Below are 26,450 nucleotides of genomic sequence, written 5' to 3' on the forward strand. Positions count from 1 at the left end.
AAAACTGAAAAATCCACCCAGGGAAAAGTATAGGAAGAAAAGATGGAATTGACAGGGAGGTAAAGCTCCTGAATATAATTAAATTTCAAAATTAAATACTGAAAAATAACAATTTATTTTTACTTCAAAATGACTAAACTAAGACTTCTGCCTCAGGCAAAATAAGAACTTTGAGACAAAAATCAAAGTGAATTATAGACAATAAAGGAATGGACATTTGAGGAGTTTCTAAAGCAAGAACTCTGCCTTCCACTGAGATTCTCAAACTTTAACTTTCAGAGAATGTGGCAGAACAGTTGGCCTATAATTTGCATGAAGATAAGTGCTGGCAGTCATTGAATCCCTGTGTATCCTTTGCAAATAAATCTAGAAGTGCCAACACCATCACTAGTAATGAAGTACCAGAGAGTGAGATGTACCAGGAAACAGCTCATTGCATGTACAAGAAGATTTAATGAGGAGACCTGGGAACTCATTACATACTCATTTTAATAATTTACAGACTGGGAACAAAGGTTTACTTCTACAAACAGTGATTTTAAAATTAGAGATCTTTCAACAGTCTTGCCCCTGAACTTTGGATTCTGGTTAAATAATGTCTGTTCAGGTTTTTAGATTAATGTGGGCAGAGAAACATTGTTTCAATGCATTATTCTATGTTTTCTTGAATTTAGTGAAAACTGGAAAACGTGTTCTGTTTTGTTTTTCTTATTAATAATACTGTCTAAGTTACCATTCTCATGCAAGGAGATGGTATAGGCTTGCTTTCAGTATGTTTTACTCAGCATTAAGCATGTTTTCTTATCCTGTTCTGTTTAAAACATTTAAACATACCAAATTATGTTACTTAATCCTATCTTTTTTCTCAGACACTGATGGAGTTACATCATTTAGCCAGTAGGTATAACATTGAAATACATGGTATTTTTGTACACATGAGTGGAAAAATATTGGCAAATAATCCAATGTAATTATCATTTGTGATCTCATATTTTGGCTTGGGCAAAACATCCACGACTGTGATGTAACGGCATGTACTTCAAACAAGGATTGTATTTCTACAGAAATAAAATGGGGGAAAATTATTTGAAATTAAGTATTTTAAAAACGTTTTCACTACTGGCTCTGTTGTGTAACATATTAACAAAACCCCCCACAAAATGCATAAGGACAAAATATCTGTCTTGAAGCACATAAATACTAAGAATAATATCGATATTCTTTGTGAAAAATATATCACATTGCCCTGGTATTCTAAGAAACATAGAAACATGGATAATGAGAAGACTAAATAAAAGCACTGAGAGGAAGGAAAGAGGTGGAGAAAATGAAATAGAGAGGAAAGGATGAGGAGGAAAGGAGATCTAATTCATCCTTTTGTTATTAATTAAATTTGTACTATTTAAATCTCGAGAATTCTTTCAAAGTAGAAGTTTTTATATTGATCTATAATGATCTTTAAAGGGAAATGGCTAATATATAAAGACCACCACCTGTATAAAATACATACAGTTTCTCCAGATCACATGAGGTGGTACTTGCAATTAGACTTATAAAGACAAAGATGGTAAATGGAAAGGGGAAACTACGAAATGCACTTTGCAGTTTTGAAATTGGTCTTGAAATTTTTTCATTGCGTTGAAAAAAAATGGGACACTGTCCAGTTTGGCTTTAATATCACCATCTTCTAAGTCTTTGGTATAACCATATTTGGTATAATTATATTTTATTATATGAACTAGGAATACATACACATCAACTTATAGGAAAGCTGAGTGGCTTTTGAAAACAGCCATCTTTTTTCTTGCATCAGAGGAAAACTGAGGTAGACATCAGTTCCATGGCTTACCCCTGTTAAGGTTCCTAACAGTCACAAGATGCCTGCTAGAGCATTGACATAGCACCCGAAACCAGGAAAAGGAGAGTGGCAGTGCTAGCTCTCTGTTTCTTTTGTGAGAGAATCAAGGAAATTCTTGAAAATTCTCCAACTCCATGGGTAGGAAAAACTGTTGTTAGCAATAGTTTTTTAAGATCTGTTTTTAATTCTTTGTCCTAAGATCCTAATTATGAAGTAAATCGTGTTCAACAGCTCCATAATAAATTATAAGAAATTTATTTCAAAAGAACTAACTACTCAAGGAAGTAGGTTAACCTTTAGGTTTCTACTTTATATTATACCCAAAATGTCAATCATACCTAGTGTTACAAACCTCTTTCTAGGAGAACTTGTTTTCCTTCAACATCTGTTCTACCAGGAAAATAGCTATTGGCCAAATAAACCGTATTAAATTCCAACCAACTCACCTGGAAAATTAAATCCAGTCCCATGTTGATTAACAATATTAGAAGATCAAAACCCATGATTTCATAGGAATATACCAAGTTCTACCAGGTGGCAACTTAGAAGTCCCTTTACAGAAAAGAACACTGAAACAGTTTTTTTTCAGTAGCATTATTTTTTTAAGTGGAGAATAGTGCCAAAGTGTGGCTCCCTAAGTATTTTGTATATTTATTTCTACTTTTATGTCATTTCTTTATCTTGTTTTATAGTATTTCTACATGACTAGCATTCTAGAAAATATCTCAGCATTGCAATCATTTTTCTTCTTCTCCACTGGCTTCACATAGAGATGTTGGTCAGAACTGTTCTCAGGGGGAAAGCTCACAAAATAGATTCAGAAACATTGGAAACTATCTTTCCAGGACTAACAAGAAGGGAGAAAAACCATTGGATCATATTAATGCTTCTTCCAGGAAATTTTTAGACAAGACAGGTAAAATGAATTAATGAATAATATTAGAGATTCTCAAGTTGTCTATAGACGAATCTCCAAGCCTCTCTCCATGGTGGTCTCTGTTTCTGGCTAAATATTCTGATGGAGGCAGGACCTGGCCACCAAGGACTTATTCTTTACCTTAGAGGTATTTTGTAGAGAGAGAGGGGTTTTACTGAATTCAGGGAAATCCATGGGCCTCACAGGGCTCTATGCTCACTCCATGTTTGTGATTATATAGATTTTTAAACTATAGCTCATATTTGAAAAAGTCATGCGTTTGCTCTTGCATCCAGAGAGGGCAAAGGCAGAATAGTCTTTGTGGCTCCGTGTCTGTGGCCAGGGAAGGTCACACACATAAACTAGGAAACTATTTTTGATAACTTGGACTTGGAAAGACCAGCTGAGCTCTTTGTAAGCTATTTAAAACCTGCTCTGGATTCTCAGGCAACGCCAGATCTTCTGATTACATGTTTACAAGCCAGTCCTTAAAGATCCGTGTGGCTCTTCACGCCACAGCCAGGACACCTAATGCTATTCACCTTTAAAGTGAAATCCAGATACTATTGGAATAGTCTCCATAAATAACTGTGCATACAGATGAGTGCAGTTTTAGAGACCAGCCAATAAGCTCTTTGTCTAGTGTCATCAGGAGGACTCACATTCTGAGTTCAAATCTTACATTTTTCCAACTTAGTCAAAATGCTCAGCATAAACTTGATGTCCCAGAAACAAAGTCTTTGAAGAAATATAAGATACACCCTGGGGCACATGAGAAGGCAGTGGTTAAGTTCATAGACTCCAGAACCAGACAGGCTAGGACCCTTGGCAGTTTCCTTGCTCTTCTGTGCCTTTGTTTCCCCATTTTATTTTATTTTATTTTATTTTATTTTATTTTATTTTTAAAGAATTTATTTATTTATTTGACAGAGAGAGATCACAAGTGGGCAGAGAGGCAGGCAGAGAGAGAGAGAAGAGGAAGCAGGCTCCCGCCAAGCAGAAAGCTCAATGCGGGACTAGATCCAGGACCTCGAAATCATGACCCGAGCCGAAGGCAGAGGCTTAACCCACTGAGACACCCAGGTGCCTCTTGTTTCCCTATTTTAAATGGGGCTGATGGTAATAAGCACAGAATAGATTTGTTGTTAGTGCAGAATGAGTTTAGTATCTGTAAAATGGTGAGAACAACTCTCTGGAACATTGTGAGTACATCATAAGTATTAGCCACCATTAGCAGAAAGCAAGAGATCATGTTCTCCAAAATTACTTATTTCCCCCAAATAATTTCAGATACATATTCCCTCTGAAGAAAGAAAATTGGCATTGCTCTTCTGTGATAACAATGATCTTTTTTTTTATCCTGCTCTAAAATAAAGGTATCCCTATCAATTGTGAAATAGCGGGTGTGAAGTTTTGTAACTACAAATATTGCAAAAGTCTGCAAATAACTTTTATTTCTCTACAACTGAAATTAATTTTACTCTCAAGCCCTAATTTGCTTCTTTGGTGGAAAGTTCTTTCTTACAAATTCAAGGTCACTTAATCACTTTCAGTTTAAAACTCAGTCTCTTGGGGCACCTGGGTAGCTCAGTGGGTTAAAGCCTCTGCATTCAGCTCAGGTCATGATCCCAGGGTCCTGGATCGAGCCCTACATGGGGTTCTCTGCTCAGCAGGGAGCTTGCTACCCCCCTCCCTCTGCCTGCCTCTCTGCCTGCTTGTGATTTCTCTCTGTCAAATAAATAAATAAATAAATAATCTTAAAAAAAAAAAAAATCAGTCTCTTATGACTCTCAGCTCTCTCTTGCCCTTGTCCCCTATACCCCTGTGTAAATTTTTGTTGTTGTTGTTGTTGTTGTTTTAAGATTTATTTATTTATTTATTTGAGAGAGAGAGAGTGGGGGTAGGGGCAGAGGGAGAGGGTGAGAGAATCTCAAACAGACTTCACACAGAGCCTGATGTGGGGCTCAATCCCATGACCCCGAAGTCATGACATAAGTTGAAACCCAAGAGTTGGACACTCAACAAACTGTGCCACCCAAGTGCCCCCGCTGTGTAACGTTTTTGAGATTTTATAAGTTCCTGAGAGATTTGTCTTGTGCCTGTGGGAGAGGAAGGGTGTTCTGAGCTCTCTCATGTGTGACTGCAGTCTGGTAAAGCTTGGGCTACTTGACCTTGGGCTTTGCCTCTATCTCCACTGTCTTCCATATTATCCTCAGCTGGTGTAACATGGAGGCTCTTGCCTTAGCATGCTAGTCCACCCCACAGATCCTAACATAGGCTCCATAACCTTAGCACTAAGCTCCTCTCTCAAATCTAATTCCTAACCAAAATGATTTGGGCAGGGGGGTGAACTAGTTCATGCTCTTTTTTACTCAAACATGCCACACCACCATTTCTATCACAGCCGCCTCTTGTTGGTGCTAGATGACATTAGTCATCATTACTGCATAACTTATTACCCCAGCACTGAGTGGTTTAAAACAACAAATACGTATTACCTCTTTTTCTGCCACTCAGAATTCAAGAGCAACTTAGCTGCGTGGTTGTTGGTCAGGGTCTCTAATGAAGCTGCTGTCAAGATGTCAGTAGGGCTGCAATTATCTGGAAGTTTGGCTGGGGCTCATGGACTCACTTCCAAGGTCACTCATGTCACTGTTGGCAGGAGGCCTCAGTCCTCACTGGCTATTGGCCAAAGACCTCGGTTCTTTACCATGTAGGCTTCTCCCTAGAGATTCTGAAGATCCCTCAGGATGTGGCAGCCGGCTCCCCCAGAGCGAGTGATTTGACAGAGAGAAACATGTAAAAGACTAATGCGTTTTACTTATAAAACAATGTTACATGGGACTCAATTGTTTATGAGGCTTCTAAAGCAATTAAGGGAAGTTTGATATCTAGAATGAAAGAGATGATAATCCTGCTCTATGATTATTCTCATTTGTTATTTAAATAGCTGCCAGACATTGTGAATTTGATGCTGTGAGACTGAATCTGCAAAAAGGGAGATAACAACAATAAACTTTAAATTACAAAAATCAAGTTTTGCCATATAATTATGGTACTTGAACAGGAAATTGATATGAGTGTTATTTTAACCCGAGTCACACACAAAATAACATTGTTTCTATAAGGCTTTTCAGATTTTTTTTTTAATGCACACAGGAAGAAAATAGATATAAATATCCTAATGTATCAGCCTTCTCCCAGGGATAAAATAGAGCAAAATTGTTGATTGGGTATATGGCATTACCCTCATCTTCAAAATAGTATCAGTAGAAACGTTCAGGAAAGCTGAAGAGAGCATTTTATTTTATTGTAATTATTTCCTCTAAATTAAGCATAATTTGCAAATTCAGTAGTGAAAATAGAGGAAGAAAGGACCGAATACGAACAACTCTTTTATTTAATGGAACAATCATGCAGATCATTATTAAAGAAATACACATTGTTTAAAATAGTATGAACCTATAATAGACAAAGTATGAATTTAGGCACATTTACATAGTATCTCATTTCAGAAATAATGTATTCTAGTATTTTCACCATTATTGATCTAGCAGACATTTAATCTTTATTGGGAACATGGGCCATCCTCACAAAGCTGTGTTGTTGTTGTTTTATAGCTTCCTGCTCTGGTAGCAATTCATCAGCTACATCTGATAAAGAAGCCTTTGATAGCAATTATAAATCAATGATTTTCATCAAAACAAAATTAATATAATTGAAAGAATGCTGAAAGTAAATGAAACATATCCTGTAGGGAAAATATTATACACGGATCGTATGGAGGCATGATCATTGGTATTTAAAACAAAACAGATGAACAGTTTAGATATGAAAACCCATTAAAAGGTATCTGCATATTTCTCTGATGATACAGAGAACAACATCTGGGTTAATGACCTAAAGCAACTTAAACTACCTCTGAGATTCTACAATGAAATTGATTAAAAGGAGTTGATTTCAGAGGGCATCTTTGTCCAAATTTTGGTTAAAGGGAAGGAGCATTCGTGAGCCATCAAACCCCATGTATGTGTCACAATTATGGCCACTTACTTGCTCCCCCAACCCAGCATGTGCTTAAGGAGATTTTGTTCAAGGCAACACAAGTCATCAAATCTCATGCTAGAAAGTGTTTAGGTTGTTAACCTATAACACATCATCCAGCTGTGTGACAGTCTGAATGTAGCAGGTTACTGGTGTGATTTGAGAGGTGTGTGGTGTGGGTGAAGAATAAAAAGAGATGCTTGCACCAACAATTTTCCTCCGGATAGTTCTGAGCTTTCTTTCTTCCCCTCCCCCAAATTCCTCCACTGCTGGTGCTGCTGTTTCAGCCGCTATCTCAACCATATAATTAAGGACTTAGCCTTCTGGTGTTGAATCATTCTGTGTCAGGCATTTTCTTTAATTCTTAAATATCAGTGTGAAAAGTAAACCTTTCACCTAATACATTAAAATGCAGTCAAAAACAAAGACTAACAAAGAAAGAGGACCAGGCAGAAATAACAAGGACGCACAAGACAACCGTAAGCTAAATCTCCTTAACTCAGGTTAGCTTTGCTACTTTTAAAATGCAAATGTATGTCAGGAAACAATGATGATCATAAAAGCTCATCTTTATTGAATGTGTACTATGAGCTAGACACTGTACTAAGTGCTTTGCCATCATGTATTCATTTATTTAGTCAGTTACTAAGTGCCCAATACTATTCTTTGTACATGGGTTATGGTAATGAAGACAATAGATACTATCCAGGCTTTTCTGGATATAAAGTATTTACTAGTGGGGAGAAAGCAAACAAACTGATAAACAATGTATCAATAGGTGATGAAGGCTATGTTGAAAATAACAGGAAAGATGGTTTGAAATCAATATCCCTATCTCATTTAATATTCCGAGCAAATCTAAGAAGTACAAGTGAGAAAACATGAGGTTCTGAGAGGTTAAGTAACTAGAGCAAAGTCACACAGTATTTTTTTGACAATGGTTTGACAAAGTTCTTTAGTAAAATTTTTAAAAATGAATATTTAAGAATTTTCTCAGCTTAAATTGTTTTCCTTTTCCATCCCCAAAGAAAATGCAAAATTATCAGCACCTACACACATATACACTCAAACTATAGTCATATTCTCTGCACAGGACTACGTTAGAATTTAAATTGCTGAAAAATCAAGACAATTCCAAGAAATGATTGCAGGGATGATTTTTTTTTTTCTTTGAAAAACAGGGGACAGACAGTGAAGCTATTTAGTAAAAACTATTTTCTGTGGTTATCAGAGGTTTCTTGAAGGTCACATTTCAACTAAAAGAGGATCCAAATCCAAGTTCTCCCTACCTTCCCCTTACTAACAATCTTTAGGGATACATCTTCTTTCTGCTCCTAAAAAGAAAAAATGGGATTGCTTAATATTCTCATTTTCTATGAACACTTGAAACTTGGAGCAAATGTGTCCAAATCAATGTGAACTTGACTTTTTTTTTTTAAGATTTTATTCATTTATTTATTTGAGAGAGAGAGAGAGAGAGAAGGAGCAGGAGGGAGGGGCAGAAGGAGAAGCAGATACGCCACTGAGCAAAAAGCCTGATTTGGGGGGTGCCTGGGTGGCTCAGTGGGTTAAAACCTCTGCCTTCGGCTCAGGTCATGATCCCAGGGTCCTGGGATCCAGCCCCGCATGGCCTCTCTGCTCATCAGGGAGCCTGCTTCCTCCTCTCTCTCTGCCTGCTTGTGATCTCCGTCTGTCAAATAAATAAATAAAATCTTAAAAAAAAAAAAAAAAAAAAGCCTGATATGGGACTCCATCCTAGGACCCTGAGATCATGACCTGAGCAAAAAGCAGATATTTAACCAACTGGTGTGGTTACTGGAGCCACCCAGGTGTTCTGTGAACTTGACTCTTAACCATTGTATGGCTTTCATGGTCATTTTCATTTAATTATGTTCACTATTTGATGAAAGAGTGGGACGAAGAATAGCAAAGAAAGGGAGAGACAATACTGTACCTCTTAGAATTTCTAAAGAAGGAAGAATCATAGTGTAGTGCCCCCACTGCCCGTCATAAAAGCCTCCTCAGTGCTAGCTGTAGGGTCCCTACCACTCTTTGCTTGTCCCTACATGCTCCTTACCATGCTGTATTTTCAATTCTTTATTTTCTTTTTTTTTTAATGAAAAATGTGAAGTTTGTTGTCTTGTAATTAACTCCTTTTATCAATTTCTACAGAAGAATACATAGAAAAACCCAAGATGTTTCATTTTCTAACCATTCCACTGAGCCATGAACTGCTTGCTGGAAGGGATTCACTTCCATTTGTGTTTATATTCACAATATCTAACACAGTCTCAAGACCAAAGTTGGTGGGCAACAAATAATGGTTGGATGAATAAATTAGCAATTAAGTTAGAATCCAAGATAAAACATTTTTGAAGCAGGCAGCCTAAGTAATCTTTGTTCCAGATGTTCTTTCCTACAGCCCATGATACTCACAGAGCATAGGTTAAGAACTCTGACAGCGAGTCAGAAATCTAAGGTGAGATTCTCAGTCACAGAACTTGTTAGTTATATGCTCATGTCTCTTTACTCAACCTCTCTAAGCCCCAGCTTCTTTATCTGCAAAATATAGACAATAAAAGCGTCTAACTTTTTGCTGATGCATTAGATATGATAATTTATGTTGCATTCTTAGCAATAGACCTAATACTTTGTAATTGCCTCACACATATTAGCTATTATTATTATTATTATTATCTTAGGTACTTGACACAGCTTATAATTAGAGCATCTTGCCCTGACTAGTTTAAGTCAATAACTTTTTAGCCAATAATTCTCCATAATAAAGCCATTGTTAACTACTCATTCTTTCTGTTGAAATCCTCCTTATCCTTTGAGGTACTGAAGACCAAACAGTTTTTGTTTTGTTTTTTTCAGCATAACAGTATTCCTTGTTTTTGCACCACACCCAGTGCTCCATGCAATCCGTGCCCTCTCCAATACCCACCACCTGGTTCCCCCAACCACCCACCCCCCGCCCCTTCAAACCCTTCAGATTGTTTTTCAGAGTCCATAGTCTCTCATGGTTCACCTCCCCTTCCAATTTCCCCCAACTCCCTTCTCCTCTCTATCTCCCCATGTCCTCCATGCTATTTGTTATGCTCCACAAATAAGTGAAACCATATGATAATTGACTCTCTCTGCTTGACTTATTTCACTCAGCATAATCTCTTCCAGTCCTGTCCATGTTGCTACAAAAGTTGGGTATTCGTCCTTTCTGATGGAGACGTAATACTCCATAGTGTTGCAGACCCTAAGGTATGAAGGCTAAGATGGAAATTCTAAGTTGATAGGTTGACATTTTGGAGTAGGAGTTCTCAGAGTACCACTTAAGAAGGTACCTATTCTACTTGCTATATGGTTAAGAAGAAATACAGGGAGTTAATTCAAGAGTGATTCATTCGTGCGATTCAAAGTCTTCTGCATGACTGGCTGCATAACTGTTCTTCAGAAGCAGAGTTAGATCCTAGGATGCGGAGTTTCCCAGGGGTGTGTTTGCTCTGTCTGGTGCTCTCAGGAGCTCAGTAGCCCCAGTTTATCTTTGATGGCATTGACATATTGTCCTCTCATAAAAACATAAAAATTTTCAGCATGATGAAATTAAAATGACATCTAATGGTTCAGACACTCTAATAACTTCACTGAGTTCGGTTTTTAAAGGTTTATGAGGTGTTTTTGTTCTCTTTCGAATGCAGCATACAGATAGTCTCACTCCTTTTTTTTTTTTTTCAAATAGTCTCATTCTTACTTAGAGTTTCTTCCTTTCTCACTTATTGTTCATGTCCAATAATGATATTGATGCTGGTTGCTCCTGGATACCCTTCCTTCTACACATTGTCCTTCTACACTTTTCTGCAAAATCATTGTCTATAAAGAATTTTGAAACAAAACAAAATAGTTTCAAAACTGTCTCCCCAACATTTGACTAGTTGAACTAAAAAAAATAAATAAAGCTAGAAACTAAACTAGACAATAAAACAGGTGCCCTCTAATATTGTGTTCTTAACAAAAATGATGAGAAGGAAGAAAAACTCAAGTTGCTGAAGCAAAATTGGGCAAACTCATACAGTAAGACTCCTAGCTCTCCTGTTCTGACCATTTCCTATTCATCTCATTAGTAAAAGAGGGATCCTTTGCCCTAAATAGTGTGAGATGGCTGAACACACGACACCTAACCCTGGCGAAATGAGAATGATAGCAGTTCATTAGTCATGTAACTCACACCCCAGGGGAGGAGGACTCCACATGCCCTGCGGGGGTCACACACGGATTACACTCAGGAGCAGAGGGAACCAACATAAGCTGTGGAAGTAACAAGTAGATGAGGCGTCTTCTGCTTCTCACTGGAGGATGTGATTGGCTTGTTTGAAAAATTTTGCAGACTAACATGGAAGTAAAATTCATTAGGTTGAGGACTAGGTGTAGTGCAGCTGGTCCAGCTGACAGAGGAACTGGTCAGGTGAGAAACCTCTCCCGCTAGGTGGGAGTCATTTCTGTCTGGCAAGAGCAGATCAGAACTCACCGTAATGCCTTTGGGGCTTGTTGATGTTATGATAGCTCTTGAAGTTTTATGTCTTACCTTCTACTACTGAGTCCACAAATCCCTGAGAATTCTCTCTAATACTCCAATACTTAGCTTGTGGAGTAAAGCTAAGTGAGTCATCTTATTTTGTCATAGAAACGAGTGATGGGAGAAACTGGTTTAGTAGGGGAAACTAACCACAATGAGTCACACCGGATGGAAGAATGGATCAGCAGCCTGATGGTACTCACTTCTTACAATGATTTTATGGTTACCAAAGCAGGGAGTAAACCTGTGTTCAACAAATCCATCTACTGTTCCTCTGGAACACACATTTTCTCTCCATCTCCAAGCCACTTTGCAACTATCTTGGGGCCATGAAACTGAGACTCAGCCAGTGGAATGTGGTAAAAGTTACAAATGCCACTTCCAGACCTATAGCAGATCCTCTATTTTCTCTTCCCTTTCCATAATGACCATAAAATTCACAGGCTGAGAATGATAGCCTCACAGGATAAAAGGATTTTAGTCGCTGAACGACTAGGGTCCTTTTCCCCCACAATACCCTCATTGGACTAGAACATAAGTGAACTATTATAAAGTTTTATTATATTAAATATCCAAGGTTGGAGAAATACTTCTTACAGCAGATAGCTTATCCTAATAGATAAGCCCAGTACAGAACATTAAGAAAACAAGATATGAGAGCACAGCTTAGGTATTGTTACAAATACTAGATACCATTTCCTCTGAGTAATCCCTTTCCCCCTCCCAGTATGCCTTGTGCTGGCGTTAAAAAAAAAAAAAAAAAAAAAAAAAAAACCACCTCTACATTGTATCACAGAAAAGAAAGTCAACTCCTTTTAGGGACAGTGGAAAGAGAATCAAAAATTAAATATAATAGATCAAAGATATAGTATCCAAACAAAAGTAAGGTGAAAAGAAATGGGAAGACAGTCTACAATGTTAATAAATAAAATAAGAACAACAACAAAATAAACCACCCCAAAATGATAAGAGAAGAATAGGAGAATAAATAAGAGATTATAAGCATTGAATTGAGGGCCAAAACAGCATCATTACAGATAAATTAGAAATAGAATAGACAGAGATGAAAATTGGATTACTGGGGCACCTGTGTGGCTCAGTGGGTTAAGCCTCTGCCTTCGGCTCAGGTCATGATCCCAGGGTCCTGGGATCGAGCCCCACATCGGGCTCTCTGCTCTGCAGGGAGCCTGCTTCCTCCTCTCCCTCTGCTTGCCTCTCTGCCTACTTGTGATCTCTGTCAGATAAATTAAAAAAAAAAAAAATCTTAAAAAAAAAAAAAAGAAAATTGGATTACTAAAATGGACAAAAAATTTGAGCAAGTCACCAATAAAATCAATCACCAGATTAAAAAATAAGAAAGGGGTGGTTGGTATTGAAACAATCAAATATAAATAAATAGATAAGGAGCATAAACACCCACAATTCAACAGAAAGCTTCCTGAACCTAGAGAACTTAACAAATGCAACCAAAAGCCTTCAAAGAATTATTACCAACAAGTAACCTTCAAATAAAGAATGATTCCAGCACACTGAATCCATCTGATTACCACTAATTAAGTCATAGCTTAGTACAATCATTATATTTTAAAAATAAAGAACACAGAAGAAAAAAGGGAGGGGATAGAGAAAGAAAAACAAAGAAAGGAAAAGAGGAAATTCTTCAGGCCTCAGGCAGAAAACAAAAAATCTCTGAAAAGGAAAAAGAAAAAAAATCGAGGAGCAGCGTGATCCAAGCCAAAACATAGGGGAGAAATATATGAAGAAATTTTCTAAAGGAAAAAGAAAGAAAACATACACCCTAAGAAGATTATACTCAATCAAGATGTCAGAACATCAAACAGACCATACAAATTTGAAGGAATTCTAGGAATATAGGATTCCTAGGCTCTTACTGGGCAAAAGAAGGAGAAGAAGAAGGAGGAGAAAGAGAAGAAGAAACACACACACACACACACACACACACCCCAAAATCCAACTACTCATCTCAGAAAAGCAAAAGCCATGTAAAGAGACCAGGGATGGAATGAAATCCACCTAACTACAGAATAAATACTAAATAGTATGGTCAAAAAGCAATGGCAGGTAAAATGATAGAAGTCATATAGTCTGGCTGTGCAAAATAAAAAGTTCCACTGACCTGAGGGGATGCAGGCACTAATGTGAAAGGAGACAAGTTTAGGACCCAGGCCTCTGGGCTCAGATCAGAATTCTAGCCTTGCTGCTTTCTTAATAGTGTGGCCCTGGGCAATTATGTGAATTTTCCTTAGCTTAGTTTTCTCATCTAAAAAACAGGGATGAGGGATGCCTGGGTGGCTCAGCTGGTTAAGCAGCTGCCTTCAGCTCAGGTCATGATCCCAGCGTCATGGGATAGAGTCCCACATCGAGCTCCTTGCTCCGCAGGGAGCCTGCTTCTCCCTCTGCCTCTGCCTGCCACTCTGCCTGTGCTCGCTCGCGCTCCCTCGCTCTCTGACAAATAAATAAATAAAATCTTTAAAAAAAAAAAAAAAAAAAACAGGGATGAGGGGTGCCTGGGTGGCTCAGTGGGTTAAAGCCTCTCTGCCTTTGGCTCAGATCATGATCCCAGAGGCCTGCGGATCAAGCCCCGCATCGGGCTCTCTGCTCAGCAGGGAGCCTGCTTCCCTTCCTCTCTCTGCCCGCCTCTCTGCCTACCTGTGATCTCTTTCTGTCAAATAAATAAATAAAATCTTTTAAATAAATAAATAAATAAAAATGTAAAAAAATTAAAAACAGGGATGATACCTCCACCTCTTGAGCTTGTTTCGGGGATGATATGGCTTACTACACTTAAGGCATTGTAATCACTCAATAAGTGTTAGCTATTGTTAGAAATTACCTCATTTCCCACTGCAAGGACTTCAATCGATACTGCTTAAAATGGAAATAATTTTTAAGAATGACTCCAACTTCTTAATGTGTTTTATTATCTCTTGCAAGCTTAGAGAAATCTCTTAGAATATCCCAGCATTTTCATTTCTCTTGACCTCAAATTTAAATTAAATATTTTCATTTAGACTATAATCTCATTAAAAAGTTGTTGCCACCAATTTATATTCCTATGCGTCCATATGTATATATATATATGTGTAGAAAGACATCTGGGGTAAAGCTTTTTTTTAAGACTTTATTTATTTATTTATTTGTCAGAGAGAGAGAGAGAGAAAGAGTATGAGCACGTGAGCAGGGAGGAAGGGCAGAGGTGGAAGGAGAAGCAGGCTCTCCTCTGAGCAGGGACCCCGGTGTGGAACTTGCTCCCAGGGCCCTGGGATTGGCATGCAGGAGGTTCACAGCTGGGTGATCTCAGGAGCAGCCCCCGTGGAAGAATAATGGAGACAGACTGGACACAGGGAGAAGTTGAATCCTTTTTTTTTTTTTTTTAAAGATTTTATTTATTTTATTTAATTTTTTTTAAATTTATTTATTTTCAGCATAACAGTATCATTATTTTTGCACCACACCCAGTGCTCCATGCAATCCGTGCCCTCTATAATACCCACCACCTGGTACCCCGACCTCCCACCCCCCCTCCACCCTCCCCCCCCCCCCGCCACTTCAAACCCCTCAGATTGTTTTTTGGAGTCCATAGTCTCTCATGATTCACCTCCCCTTCCAATTTACTCCAACCCCCTTCTCTCTAACTCCCCATGTCCTTCATGCTTTTTGTTATGCTCCACAAATAAGTGAAACCATATGACAATTGACTCTCTCTGCTTGAGATTTTATTTATTTTTATTTATTTGTCAGAGAGAGAGAGAGCAAGAGAAAGAGCACGATCAGGGAGAACAGCAGGCAGAGGCAGAAGCAGGCTCCCCGCTGAGCAAGGATCCTGAAGCCGGACTTAGTCCCAGGACCCTGGGATCATGACCTGAGCCGAAGGCAGACACTTAATGGACTAAGCCACCCAGGTGTCCCGAGAAATTGAATTCTGATGCTAAGAAGATTGGTATCCAGGCCACTCTTGGCAACCACAGTGATTCTACACAAATTGATAGTAGCCTAATTTACCCCGCCCTTGCTACCAGAAGTTACTTACCTATTAGATTAATATTCAAATCCATTAATGAAGTAATGCGTAAACAAAAAGTTCACCATTCAGATTATGTGCCAGGTATAAAAATCTACAAGAATAATAACCTTGTATCTTTTCTTTTCAATCTTCTCTTTATTTATTATGGTTTTAGATAAGTTGACCAATAAAAACACACTGTGTATATATTAGTTACTGCTACAGTAACACTACATAACAAACCAAACCAAATTCGATGGCTTACAGAAACAGGCACTTACTCTTTGCCCAAAGATCTATAAGTCAATGGCATTTCATCTGTTTAAACTGGGCTTTTCTGGGTGGCTCTGCTTCTGGCTTGGGTGCAGACTGCAAGGTAAGTTCAGGTTTGTTTTACATGTTTGATCTACCCAAGGCGTGCTCCCCTCAAGGCACCTAACTGGAATATCAGGACCAAGCCAAATTAAGAACCAAGCCCATTTAAAGTTCCACTTACATCATGACTACTAACATTCCATTGGTCAAAGCAAGTCACATGGCCAAACCCAATATCCTGGGATTGCTGAAGTATATTCCACCTACAGTATGAGGGGGAGGGGGGGGTTAGTACTTGCTGAACAACTGTACAAATTACTACAGACTAGTTTGCTCAACATTATAGCTGACATTCACAGCTCTTTGATGTCATTTGTTGTTTGAAAACATTCACTCCAGCATTTTTTTTATTTGGGGAAAATCTGATTGGAAATAGCTTTTCCAAAATAAGAAAATGATGTATAAATAATTTAAAAATACAGTATAAATAAAAATTGCCCATAATAACATGAACAACAAATCATTACTCTTACATTTGGTATAATTATATATCCATAAGTAAATCTATTCTATAATTATATTTATATGTTATACAGCATGTCTCAGTTACCATTAAGTTATTAACATTTTATTAGGTCATTAAATATTTTACATAAACATGGGATGTGTAATATTCCATCACATGTTGACACTCTAATTTTTTCAATAATACCCATTATTGGGTGTCAATACACATAAATCTTTTGTGTACCTCTGATTTTTTTCTTTAGTACTTACCGTCTTCTCACTCCTTCCTCTCTTTATTTCAACCACACTTGTCTCCTTGCTTTTCCTCAAAATTTCAGGCACATTCCAGCCTGAGGTACACTGCACTGGTTGTTTTCTAAGTCTGGAATACTCTTCCTCGAGATATCTCACATGACTTCATCTCTTACCTCACTGAAGATTTTTCTCAAAAGTCACTTTCCCTATAAAACCTCTTGTGACTCCTACCCTCACTTGAAGCTGTCACCCAAACTTTGTCCTTTTTCTCATTCCCCTCATCCTGCTTTTTTTTAAAAAAGAATACTTAACATAATTTACTTATTTGCTATATTCACTATTTGTCTCTTTCTTTCTACTAAGATATAAGTTCTATGAAAACAAAGATATTAATCTATTTTTTCACTTAAGAGATCCTAGTGCCTAGGAAAGTGTATAGCATACAGTTAGAACTCAATAGAGATTATATATTAATAAGCATACAAAACTAGAATTAAAGACTATATAAGACCCTGGGATCATGACCTGAGCCAAAGGCAGATGCTTAACCAACTAAGCCACCCAGGTGCCCTCAAAGACTATACTAAGCTTCTAAAAATTTAACTATGCCCCAAATTGGTCTAACTCTTGGGCATTTACCCTAAGGATACAAATGTAGTGATCCAAAGGGGCACATGCACCCAAATGTTTATAGCAGCAGTGTCCACAATAGCCAAACTATGGAAAGAACCTAGATGTCCATCAACAGATGAATGGATAAAGAAGATGTGGTATATATATACTATGGAATACTATGCAGCCATCAAAAGAAATGAAATCTTGCCATTTGCGACCTCGTGGATGGAACTAGAGAGTATTATGCTTAGAGAAATAAGTCAATCAGAGAAAGACAACTATCATATAATCTCCCTGATATGAGGAATTGGAGATGCAATGTTGGGGGGTTCGGGGGTAGGAAAAGAATAAATGAAACAAGATGGGATTGGGAGGGAGACAAACCGTAAGAGACTCTTAATCTCACAAAACAAGCTGAGGGTTTCTGGGGGGAAGCAGGTAGGGAGAGGGTGGTGGGGTTATGGACATTGGGGAAGGTATGTGCTATGGTGAGTGCTATGAAGTGTAAACCTGGCGATTCACAGACCTGTACCCCTGGGGATAATAATACTTTAGATGTTAATTAAAAAATTTAAAAATTTATAAAAATATTTTTAAAAAAGAGTAGGCATTTTAAACAAAAGTAACACAAGTCATATTTTATTCTCTATACTTTATACTTTTATTTCCGCATCCAAATAAAACTCTTGTACTACATAAAAATTACTTTCTATTCACTATTCATTCTTCTTGAAAGTTAATTGATAATTTTTCATACATAATGTTTTCAAATTTTGTTACCAGAAAAAATCAATCCTGCTTTTGTCTAGTTGAACATGTTCCTAGCATGGCTAGATCATTAAAATCCAACATATTTTACTCTTCACATAATTTAAGAACAGAAATAAAACTAAAAAACCATAATAGAGTGTCACATAAACTTACTCAAACAAAAGTTTGAGAACATTTAAGAAACATCAAAATGTTTGTTAAACATTCACTGAAGAGGTAATAGTCACGTATTCAAAGGAATTTTCTTTCAGTGTTTATAGTAGAGAAGTAAATGAAGTTTAGAGTTTTATTTAGGAAATTATTAATTTCCTACTTCCTTATCTCTCTCTTTTCCAAATTTCCTTTTCTTCCTCAGATATGTTACTCTTGTTCTTAATATATGTTCTTACCTTTGAGATTTCTGTCGTGTACTTTCTTATTTTTTGTCCATTTTCTCTACTTAACAGGGACTCTAAAACACTGCTCTATCCAATTGTCATTGCCTTGAAGACTCATTTTCAAACTGACTTTACATTAAATACCCACAAGGATATCAGGAATTACTGATTTTCACATGTGTTTCTATTAATCTTCAGTATATAATCTTTCGAAAGCAAACTTGTAAGAAGAAATAACTTAGAACTATTGTTGATAAAGGGAAAAACATTTTATTTCTTTTTAATGTTTATTTTTAATGTTTAAACATTATCATCTATCCTTAAAGCTTGAACCTAAGGGACAATAGAATAAATTCTTTTCTTTTTTTTCTTTTTAATTTCAATCCTAACTGCCTTTACATTATCCTTGTAGAGGAAACATTTTATTTCAAATGAGAAATACCACCCATGCCAGCAGTGAACACTGACATTTTTCCAACTGCAGCTCTCTGAAAGATTCATTTCTACTGAAATAACAGTAGTGGGGAACAGACCAGAGGATAACTTGCTTGTTAATAACTTTTCTAAAACGGTCTTTAGGGAAAGTGATGTTGACTTCCATCCTGCCCCATCTAACAGTGGAACAAGAAGAAATTGGCTCTGATGGCAGCCAGAAAGATTTACTGTTATTATGGAAGTTTTCTTCATTCTGCTCTCCCCTCAAATTACCATCTTATCATGCCTTTCTTTCATCACAAATGTCACAAAAATAACTCCCTCTTTCTACCATGTAATCCGTGCAATGTGGCTTCCTTCTCCTTCATTCTCAGAGATCACTAGTAATCTCAGAGCAATCCCAAATGCCCTCTTCCTATTTCAGCCTCTTTAATTTCTCTGTGGCGTGTGACTCCTTTGACCTTCCTTCATGGAACTAAACTAGTTCTCTCTGAACATAATTGTCTAGTGTCTCAGCTGGATCTGTATCTTAAGAGTAGGTATTCCCTATGTCATCTTCCCTTTGTCTCCTTCATCGCACACTTTCTTCAGGGTTTTAGTCATTTCCGTGGCGTTTAGATGCCCTATATTATTGTGTGCTTGGGTTAAATGCCAATTTCAGTACATATCCTGTTGTTTTGTTTTGTTTTTTCCTGTTTCCACAGCCTCCCTTCTATTGTTTGCTCTGGCTAAAATGATCTCTTCAAGATCATTTTTCAAAACTCAGCTTAAGTTGCCACCTTCTCCATAAAACCTTCTACAAATGGAAGTGAGCATTCTTTACCATGAACACCCATATTAATTTTTTTCATGTATTTTTTTAGTGAGAACATGAAAGTTGTCTCTTAGAAAATTTCTCTTGTACAATACAGTATTAACTATGCTTACCATGTTATACATTAGATCCTCAGAACTTAACTGTGAACTGTTACAAAGTGGGCTGGGACCTGAACATCCTAGCTGCTTGCAAGTTTTTTGTTTTTTGTTTTCTTTGAGCAATGCTGTCTCAAATCAGGGAATTCCACTATGAGAAAGTGCCCAAAATACAGAAGGAAAAGTGAAATATCACCTGTCTTTCTTCAGAGACTTGGGCAGTCATGGAGGCAAGCAGAAGACGATAGGGATGGAAAGCTGGATCTCCCTTTCCCTGTTGGCACAGCAAGAAGGCAAAAAGGATGCTGAAAAAATGGGATCTAAGCTGTAGGTAAGGCCCATCTGAGCTCTCAGAAGGTCAGAGACAGGACTTCTTTCTTTGATAAGGTTAAAGAATATTCCATTGTATGTATACCAAATTTTCTTTATTCGTTCATCCGTTGGTGAACAACACTAAGATCGTTCCCTTGGTTGTTGTGAAAATGCTACCATGCATGGGAGTACAGATACCTCTTCAAGACAATGGTTTCATTTCCTTTGGATATATACCCAGAAGTGGGATTACTGGATCATATGGCAGTTTTAATTTCTTGAGGAAACTTCTTACTGCACCAGTTTATATTGGTTGCATGAATGTAGTTGCACCAATTTTCATTCCCACCAGTGTACAAGAGGTTCTTTCTCTCCACCTTTGTTATTGTATTTTTTTATACTAGATATCCTAACAGGTGAGGTTTTTATACTAGATATCCTAACAGGTGAGGTAATAATTCTTTGTGGTTTTGATTCCTATTCTTCTGAAGATCAGTGATATTGAACACCTTTTCATATACTTGTTGGCCATTTGTATGTCTATTCAAATTCTTTGCCCCTTTTTAAAATTGAGTTATTTGGTTTTTGCTGTAAGTTGTATGATTTCCTTTTATATTTTGGATGTTAACCCCCTTCTTGAATTAGTGGTTTGCAAATATTTTCTCCCACTACACAGATTGTCTTTTCATGTTGTTGCTGGTTTCTTTTTCTGTGCAGAAGATATGTAGACTGAGGTAGTCCCCCTTGTTTATTTTTGCTTTTGTTCCCCTTTGTTTTTGGTATCAAATCTAAAAAAATCATTGCCGAGACCAATGTCAAGGAGCTGACTCTCTATATTTTCTTCTAAAAGTTTTATGAAACAAAATTTTTTAAAAAAATTTTATGGTTTCAGGTCTTATATCCAAGTCTTTAATACCTTTTGAATTAGTTTTTGTGTATAATGTGAAATGGAACTCCAATTTCATCATTCTGCATGTGACTATCCAGTATTTCAAACACTATTGAAGACTATTCTTTCTCCATTACATATACTTAACTCCTTTGTTGAGATGTATTTAACCATATGTGCATGGGTTCATTTCTGGGCTCTCTCTTCTGCTCCATTGATCTGTATGTCTTTTTTGATTAGAGTACCACACTGTTTTGGTTACTGTAGCTTTGTAGTATAGTCTGAAATCAAGAAATATACCTCAAGCTTTGTTCTTCTTTCTCAGTATTGCTTTGGCTTTTCAGGGTCATTTTAAGATGCATACAAATTTTAGGGTTATTTGTTCTATAGGAATGTCTTTGGAATTTTGCAATGTTTGCAATAATGTCTTTTGTAATTAGATTGTATTTAATGTAGTATGGACATTTTAACAATATTAATTCTTCTGATCCATTAACATGGAATAGATTTGTATTTATTTGTGTCTTCTTCAATTTTTTTCATTGACATTTTACAGTTTTCAGTGTACAGATCTATTACCTCCTTGGTTAAAGTTATTTCTGTTGTTTCAGCAACCCAGTCTGTGGTACTTTGTTATGGCAGACTAGCAAACCAGTACAGTACCATGGCATTAAAACATAAGGTATTGATACTACATAATTACAGAAAAAAATTTCTACATGATAAAAGTTAATTACCTTATTTTTTTCTTATCCCTTCCTTGTGGCTGGACTAAAAACTTACAATTGTAGTAGCCAGCATATACTACAAAAAAATTCATTTTATCCAGTAGAGATATTAAAAAAAAAGTAGTTAGAAGTTGAAAATCTGGAAATTCTCCCTATATTTCATCTGTTTCATAGCATGCTGGTAAGAGCTCTTAAATCATGAGAGAAAACCTGTCTGGCGCAAAGACCGATGATGTCAGAAAGAAAACACCTGGGGAGAAAACATTTATATATGGAAAAAAGTCACACTGCATCATAGAATGAACCAAGTAAAAGCAAGATTAAAGGTTAGAGGTTAAGATAGAAGAATAAAGGAAAGAAGGAAGGAAGAAAAGGAAAAAGAGTGAAGGGAAGGGAAAAAAGAAAAGAGAGGAGAGAGTAGAAAAAAGAAGAAAGGAGTAGGTTAAGAGAGTGAGAGAGAAAGTCTATTAAATAATTTTTCTTCTTTCTTTAATGTTACTAATAAAATCTCATGGAGTTCTTCCAGAGTGGAAGTGTTTGTATTGGTTGATAACACTGTTTTGGTGAAAGTGGTCACTGTGCAAAAAAATAATACTGTGAATGTTTATAAAATAACACATTGAGTTTGCTCATTTTTGCAGAGATATTCATAATAGCGATGAAGAGTGGAGAGAAAAAGTAAATGAAGAAGCAGAAGGAGATCTCAAATATGATAGTTTTTCAAAAAAAATGTAATGTATGGAAAACCAGAGATGTTTTTCCTCTCTGTAATTGGTTTTAGCAATATTGTGCTATTATGCCTTCTAAGCACTGGTAAATATTGTTGCCAATAACCTTTACAATTTTTGTTACTGGACGATAACAACTAATGGCTGTTTCCTTCTCCAGAATGTCACCCTCAGCCAAAGTAGAACCACCTTGCCTAGAAGGATATTTTTAGAAAGGAGACATGATGACACAATTTCTGCTGTAGAGCTCCCCTAGGGGAGACTGAAGTTGAAACCAGTTTTGCTTAGCTTTTTATACACTGCCCTATTCTGCCTCCTTCCTTATTCTGAGCATATTCCTGCAGCAAATCACATCAGTAAGATCCTCAGACTCAGGTTCTGTGTTCTAGGATACGATCCTAAGAAGGAGCCTCTAAGGATGAGATTCTGGAGTTGGAACTCTTCCCTGCTAAATGGCAATGAGGACACATCATGGGTTACATGTGAAGCATTCAGAGTCACTGGCTTGCTATAACGCTGCTGTTGTGAAGTTTCACCTTCGGTAAACTGTAAAGACTTCTAAGGGCATATGAAAGCTGGTGCTATGTTTTGGGCATTTGAGAAGCATTAAAGAAACAGCAAATGAAAAGATTAGAATGAATTGCTTAGTGTTATCAATTGGCTAGAAAGAAAACCTAACAGTCTCAGATCTATTAATCTATAACTTAAAGCAAAACATGAAAGTTAAAGGACCTCCTTGGCTGTAATTTTTTTAAAATTTATTTATTTATTTTAGGAGGGAGGGGAAGAAGGAGAGAGAGAGGAAAAAAATCTCAAGCAGACTCCTCACAGAGCATGGAGCCCAGCTCAGGGCATGATCTCACAGTCCTGAGATCAGGACCAGAGCTAAAACCCAGAGCTGGACACTTAACCGACTACACCACTGAGGCACCTCACTCCTTGCCTGTCTTTAGAGATAACTTCACTTCCTGTTGTTGAAACATTGAACAGTAGATACAGGATTTGATTGTAAAGTGGTAGAACCACAGAGAAGGCGAAATTCTCATTCTGGCAAATCTCCTGTGACAAAGTCTAGGTCCGATGGGGAAGTAGAACCAAAATTTGGGATGGGGATATCTGGGTAGATGCACTTCAGAACCTTAAACCTCTAAATTGACCTGAACCCTTTGGGTCCACAGAATTGACCTACATTCTCCTACTGGAAGATAGATCCACTTTCACTTCCTTGCTTGAAACCTACGTGGAGAACTCCAGAAGTTTTAGACGACCATATTGTCCTCCTCAAGATCTGCCTCCACCTCCCTGGCTACAGACACATAACTAGGGTCAAATCTCTATATAACCAGACTGGAGAAGTGCAGGGCCTGCTGAGGGTGGAGAGAGGGTATATGCTGAAGTGGCTAGAAGACCTGGCTAATATGTTCAGCACGAACTGAGAAAGTGGGTGTATCTGGAGAGTGTCACATCAAAAGAGATGGAATATTAAACTGAATATGGGTGTTTGTCAATTTGGAGACATTCTTTCATAATGCAGAACTAAACATCTTGGTCAGGCAATGGGTAAGTGCTCTAGTATACTCCTGGGATAGTTCCTGGGAGCTTAGGGGAAAAAAAAAAAGATGTACCTTATTATTAAACAAACTAAAGATGCCTGTTCTGCTATGTCATTTTAATGGAAGAAGAGATCAAAAGGCTTAGAGAAGTGGGCACACTAGAATGGGTTCACTATATAAGGCTTGAAAACCCTCCATGTGACCATGTTCAACTCAGATACTTCTGATTTTAAAGGAAGTAAATTCAAAATTTAATCTCGGCCAGTGCAAGACTCTCAATTTTGCTTTGATTTTATGTCATTCCCAGTAATGGTGTGAGAAAGATCGTGATGGGCCAAGGGGATGTTTTATACAGCTTTATGCAAAAGAGGCATAAGGAGCAGATGTCCCATTCCAATGCCTTCTTCTGGTCCTCAAAGGTCTCCACAGAGGTATTGCTTCACTAGATTAGTCTTCAGGCTTTCTGATTATTGTCTCTATTATACAGCTTTACATAATTTTTCTACAATTAACTAGGAAAGGCTTTAAAAATACTCCTCTGTTTTGGGGCGCCTGAGTGGCTCAGGTGTTAAGCGTCTGCCTTCAGCTCAGTTCATGATCTCAGGGTCCTGGGATCGAGCCCCGCATCGGGCTCCCTGTTTGGTGGGGAGCCTGCTTCTCCCTCTCTCACTCCCCCTGCCTGTGTTCCTTCTCTCACTGTGTCTCTCTCTGTCAAATGAATAAATGGAATCTTTAAAAAAAGAAAAAAAAAAAACCTCCTCTGTTTTTTTAACTATTTGTGCAAAACCAAACTTTCTTCATATACTTCAACTGAAACAGTATACTGCAAAAGACTGAATAGAGAATAGATATGAGAATTCATCTGTCTTCCATCAAGCCAAATATTTCTAGTTTGTTGTTGGGACAATACAATGGTTTTTCACCAAAGCATGCTATCTATGTTAACATGTAATAAGCCCATAGTGATATTTTAAATAAATTAATAAATGAATTTTTAAAAATGTCTCACTTTTAGCTTATAATACAATAAATATAAATGAATATAATCCATATTAACAGAAGTTCTTTGGAGTCCTCAATAATCTGTAAGAGTGTAAAGGGTTCTTAAGAACAAAAAACTTGATAAGCCTCTCTGCTCAGCAGGGAGCCTGCTTCCCCCTCTCTCTCCACCTGCCTCTCTGCCTACTTGTGATCTCTCTCTCTGTCAAATAAAATCTTTAAAAAAAAACAAAAAGAAGAAGAACAAAAAAAACATGAGAACCATCGATCTAGAGGATAGTTATTAGGGTCATACTTCTTCCATAAACAAGTTGAACCAAACAGAATCTTGAACAGAGAATCATAGACTCTAAAAATGAAGAGAATGCATCCCATTGGGTCAATAGCATCCAGAGAAGACAATTCCTGCCATGAGCCCATTGAATGTGTGTCCTCAGTTCTTGCCCATTCTCAAGTCCAGTTCTTCAGGATAATGTCCCGTATCTTTCCAGTAAGTTGACTTTCCTTAAGTTAACTGAGGTTAATTTCTGTTGGCTGCCATCAAATCATGATAACAGATAAGAGTGTGTAATAATACTCCTTTACTAGGTCTGAGTCTAAAATCTTTTACTTCGCTTGTAGTCCAAACTCTATTGTGTCAATGAGTTTCTGCCTGTGGAGACAAGCATCTGTGACACCAGGGGATCCACAGCAACAAATGTGGAATTTAATTGAAAAACTTGGAAAACCCAATTCTGTTCTCCCCAGACAATTTTAAACCAATACTGAAGCTCACAAGATACCACCTCTTTTTTTTTTTTTTAATTATATGTTGACAAACCAGTCATTAAAGATGTACTTTACCCAGAGTCAGGGTGTCTGTTACATTTAATCTTCAAAGCATGGTACACAGATCAGTAGAGTAATCTAGACAACAAATATGGGTATTGCTGGAAACGCTATTAGCCCCATCTAGGAAAGTGTAGCAATTAAATCTCTTCCCTCAGGTCCTCAAGGGGATATGTATTTAAAAACCCTGGCTCCAAACCTCACACCACTCAACATAACCATGGCTCCCTGAACAAACATGAATGTTCAGAATCTGTACAGACAGAATTTGAAGACAACGAATTTACTGAACAAATTTTCTGTGGGGGTTTATTTTAAAATACAATAGGCAATTCATATTGCAAATTTACTTTACTTCCCTCCAAGACTAATTTTATATTTCTCTTTTCTGACATGATTATCTAATTTCTATATTTTTCTGAAAGAAGATATTCCATGGGAAGCCTTATTTGCTAACTTTGATTAATTTAACAATCAGGCTATAGATTTTGTAAAAGATTTATGAAATCTAAGAACCTATACATGAACTGAGGGTCAGAAACCTTATTATCTAGAATTAGCAAAGATACAGTCCTGCTCTACACTTCCTTTGTCAGATTGTATCTGAAGAAACTGCATCTGTTCTTGGGCATGACACATTTAAAAAGTGTATAGTATGAAGAAAATTGAGCAGGTTGATAAATCAGATCAAAAGTAGACATTTGGGGGCACCTGGGTAGCTCAGTGGTTTAAGCCTCTGCCTCTGGCTCAGGTCCTAACCTCTGGGTCCTGGGATCAAGCCCCACATCGGGCTCTCTGCTCAGCAAAGAACCTG

At 37.3% G+C, this 26,450-nt stretch overlaps 1 protein-coding gene across 1 annotated transcript in view; it reads right to left on the minus strand.

Moving 5' to 3' along the window:
- Positions 1-26,450, minus strand: part of LOC116575087 — a 139,304-nt gene that overhangs the window by 95,794 nt on the left and 17,060 nt on the right. Inside the window, exons 2-3 of the mRNA XM_032316212.1 lie at positions 19,796-19,904; positions 15,694-15,781 (exon numbers count right to left, since the gene is read on the minus strand). Of these exons, the coding sequence (XP_032172103.1) occupies positions 15,694-15,725 (32 nt within the window). The 5' untranslated portion in view covers positions 15,726-15,781; positions 19,796-19,904. The remainder of the gene's footprint in view (positions 1-15,693; positions 15,782-19,795; positions 19,905-26,450) is intronic.

This window comes from Mustela erminea, chromosome 16 (assembly GCF_009829155.1).
Source record: "Mustela erminea isolate mMusErm1 chromosome 16, mMusErm1.Pri, whole genome shotgun sequence".
Taxonomy (NCBI): Eukaryota; Metazoa; Chordata; class Mammalia; order Carnivora; family Mustelidae; genus Mustela; species Mustela erminea.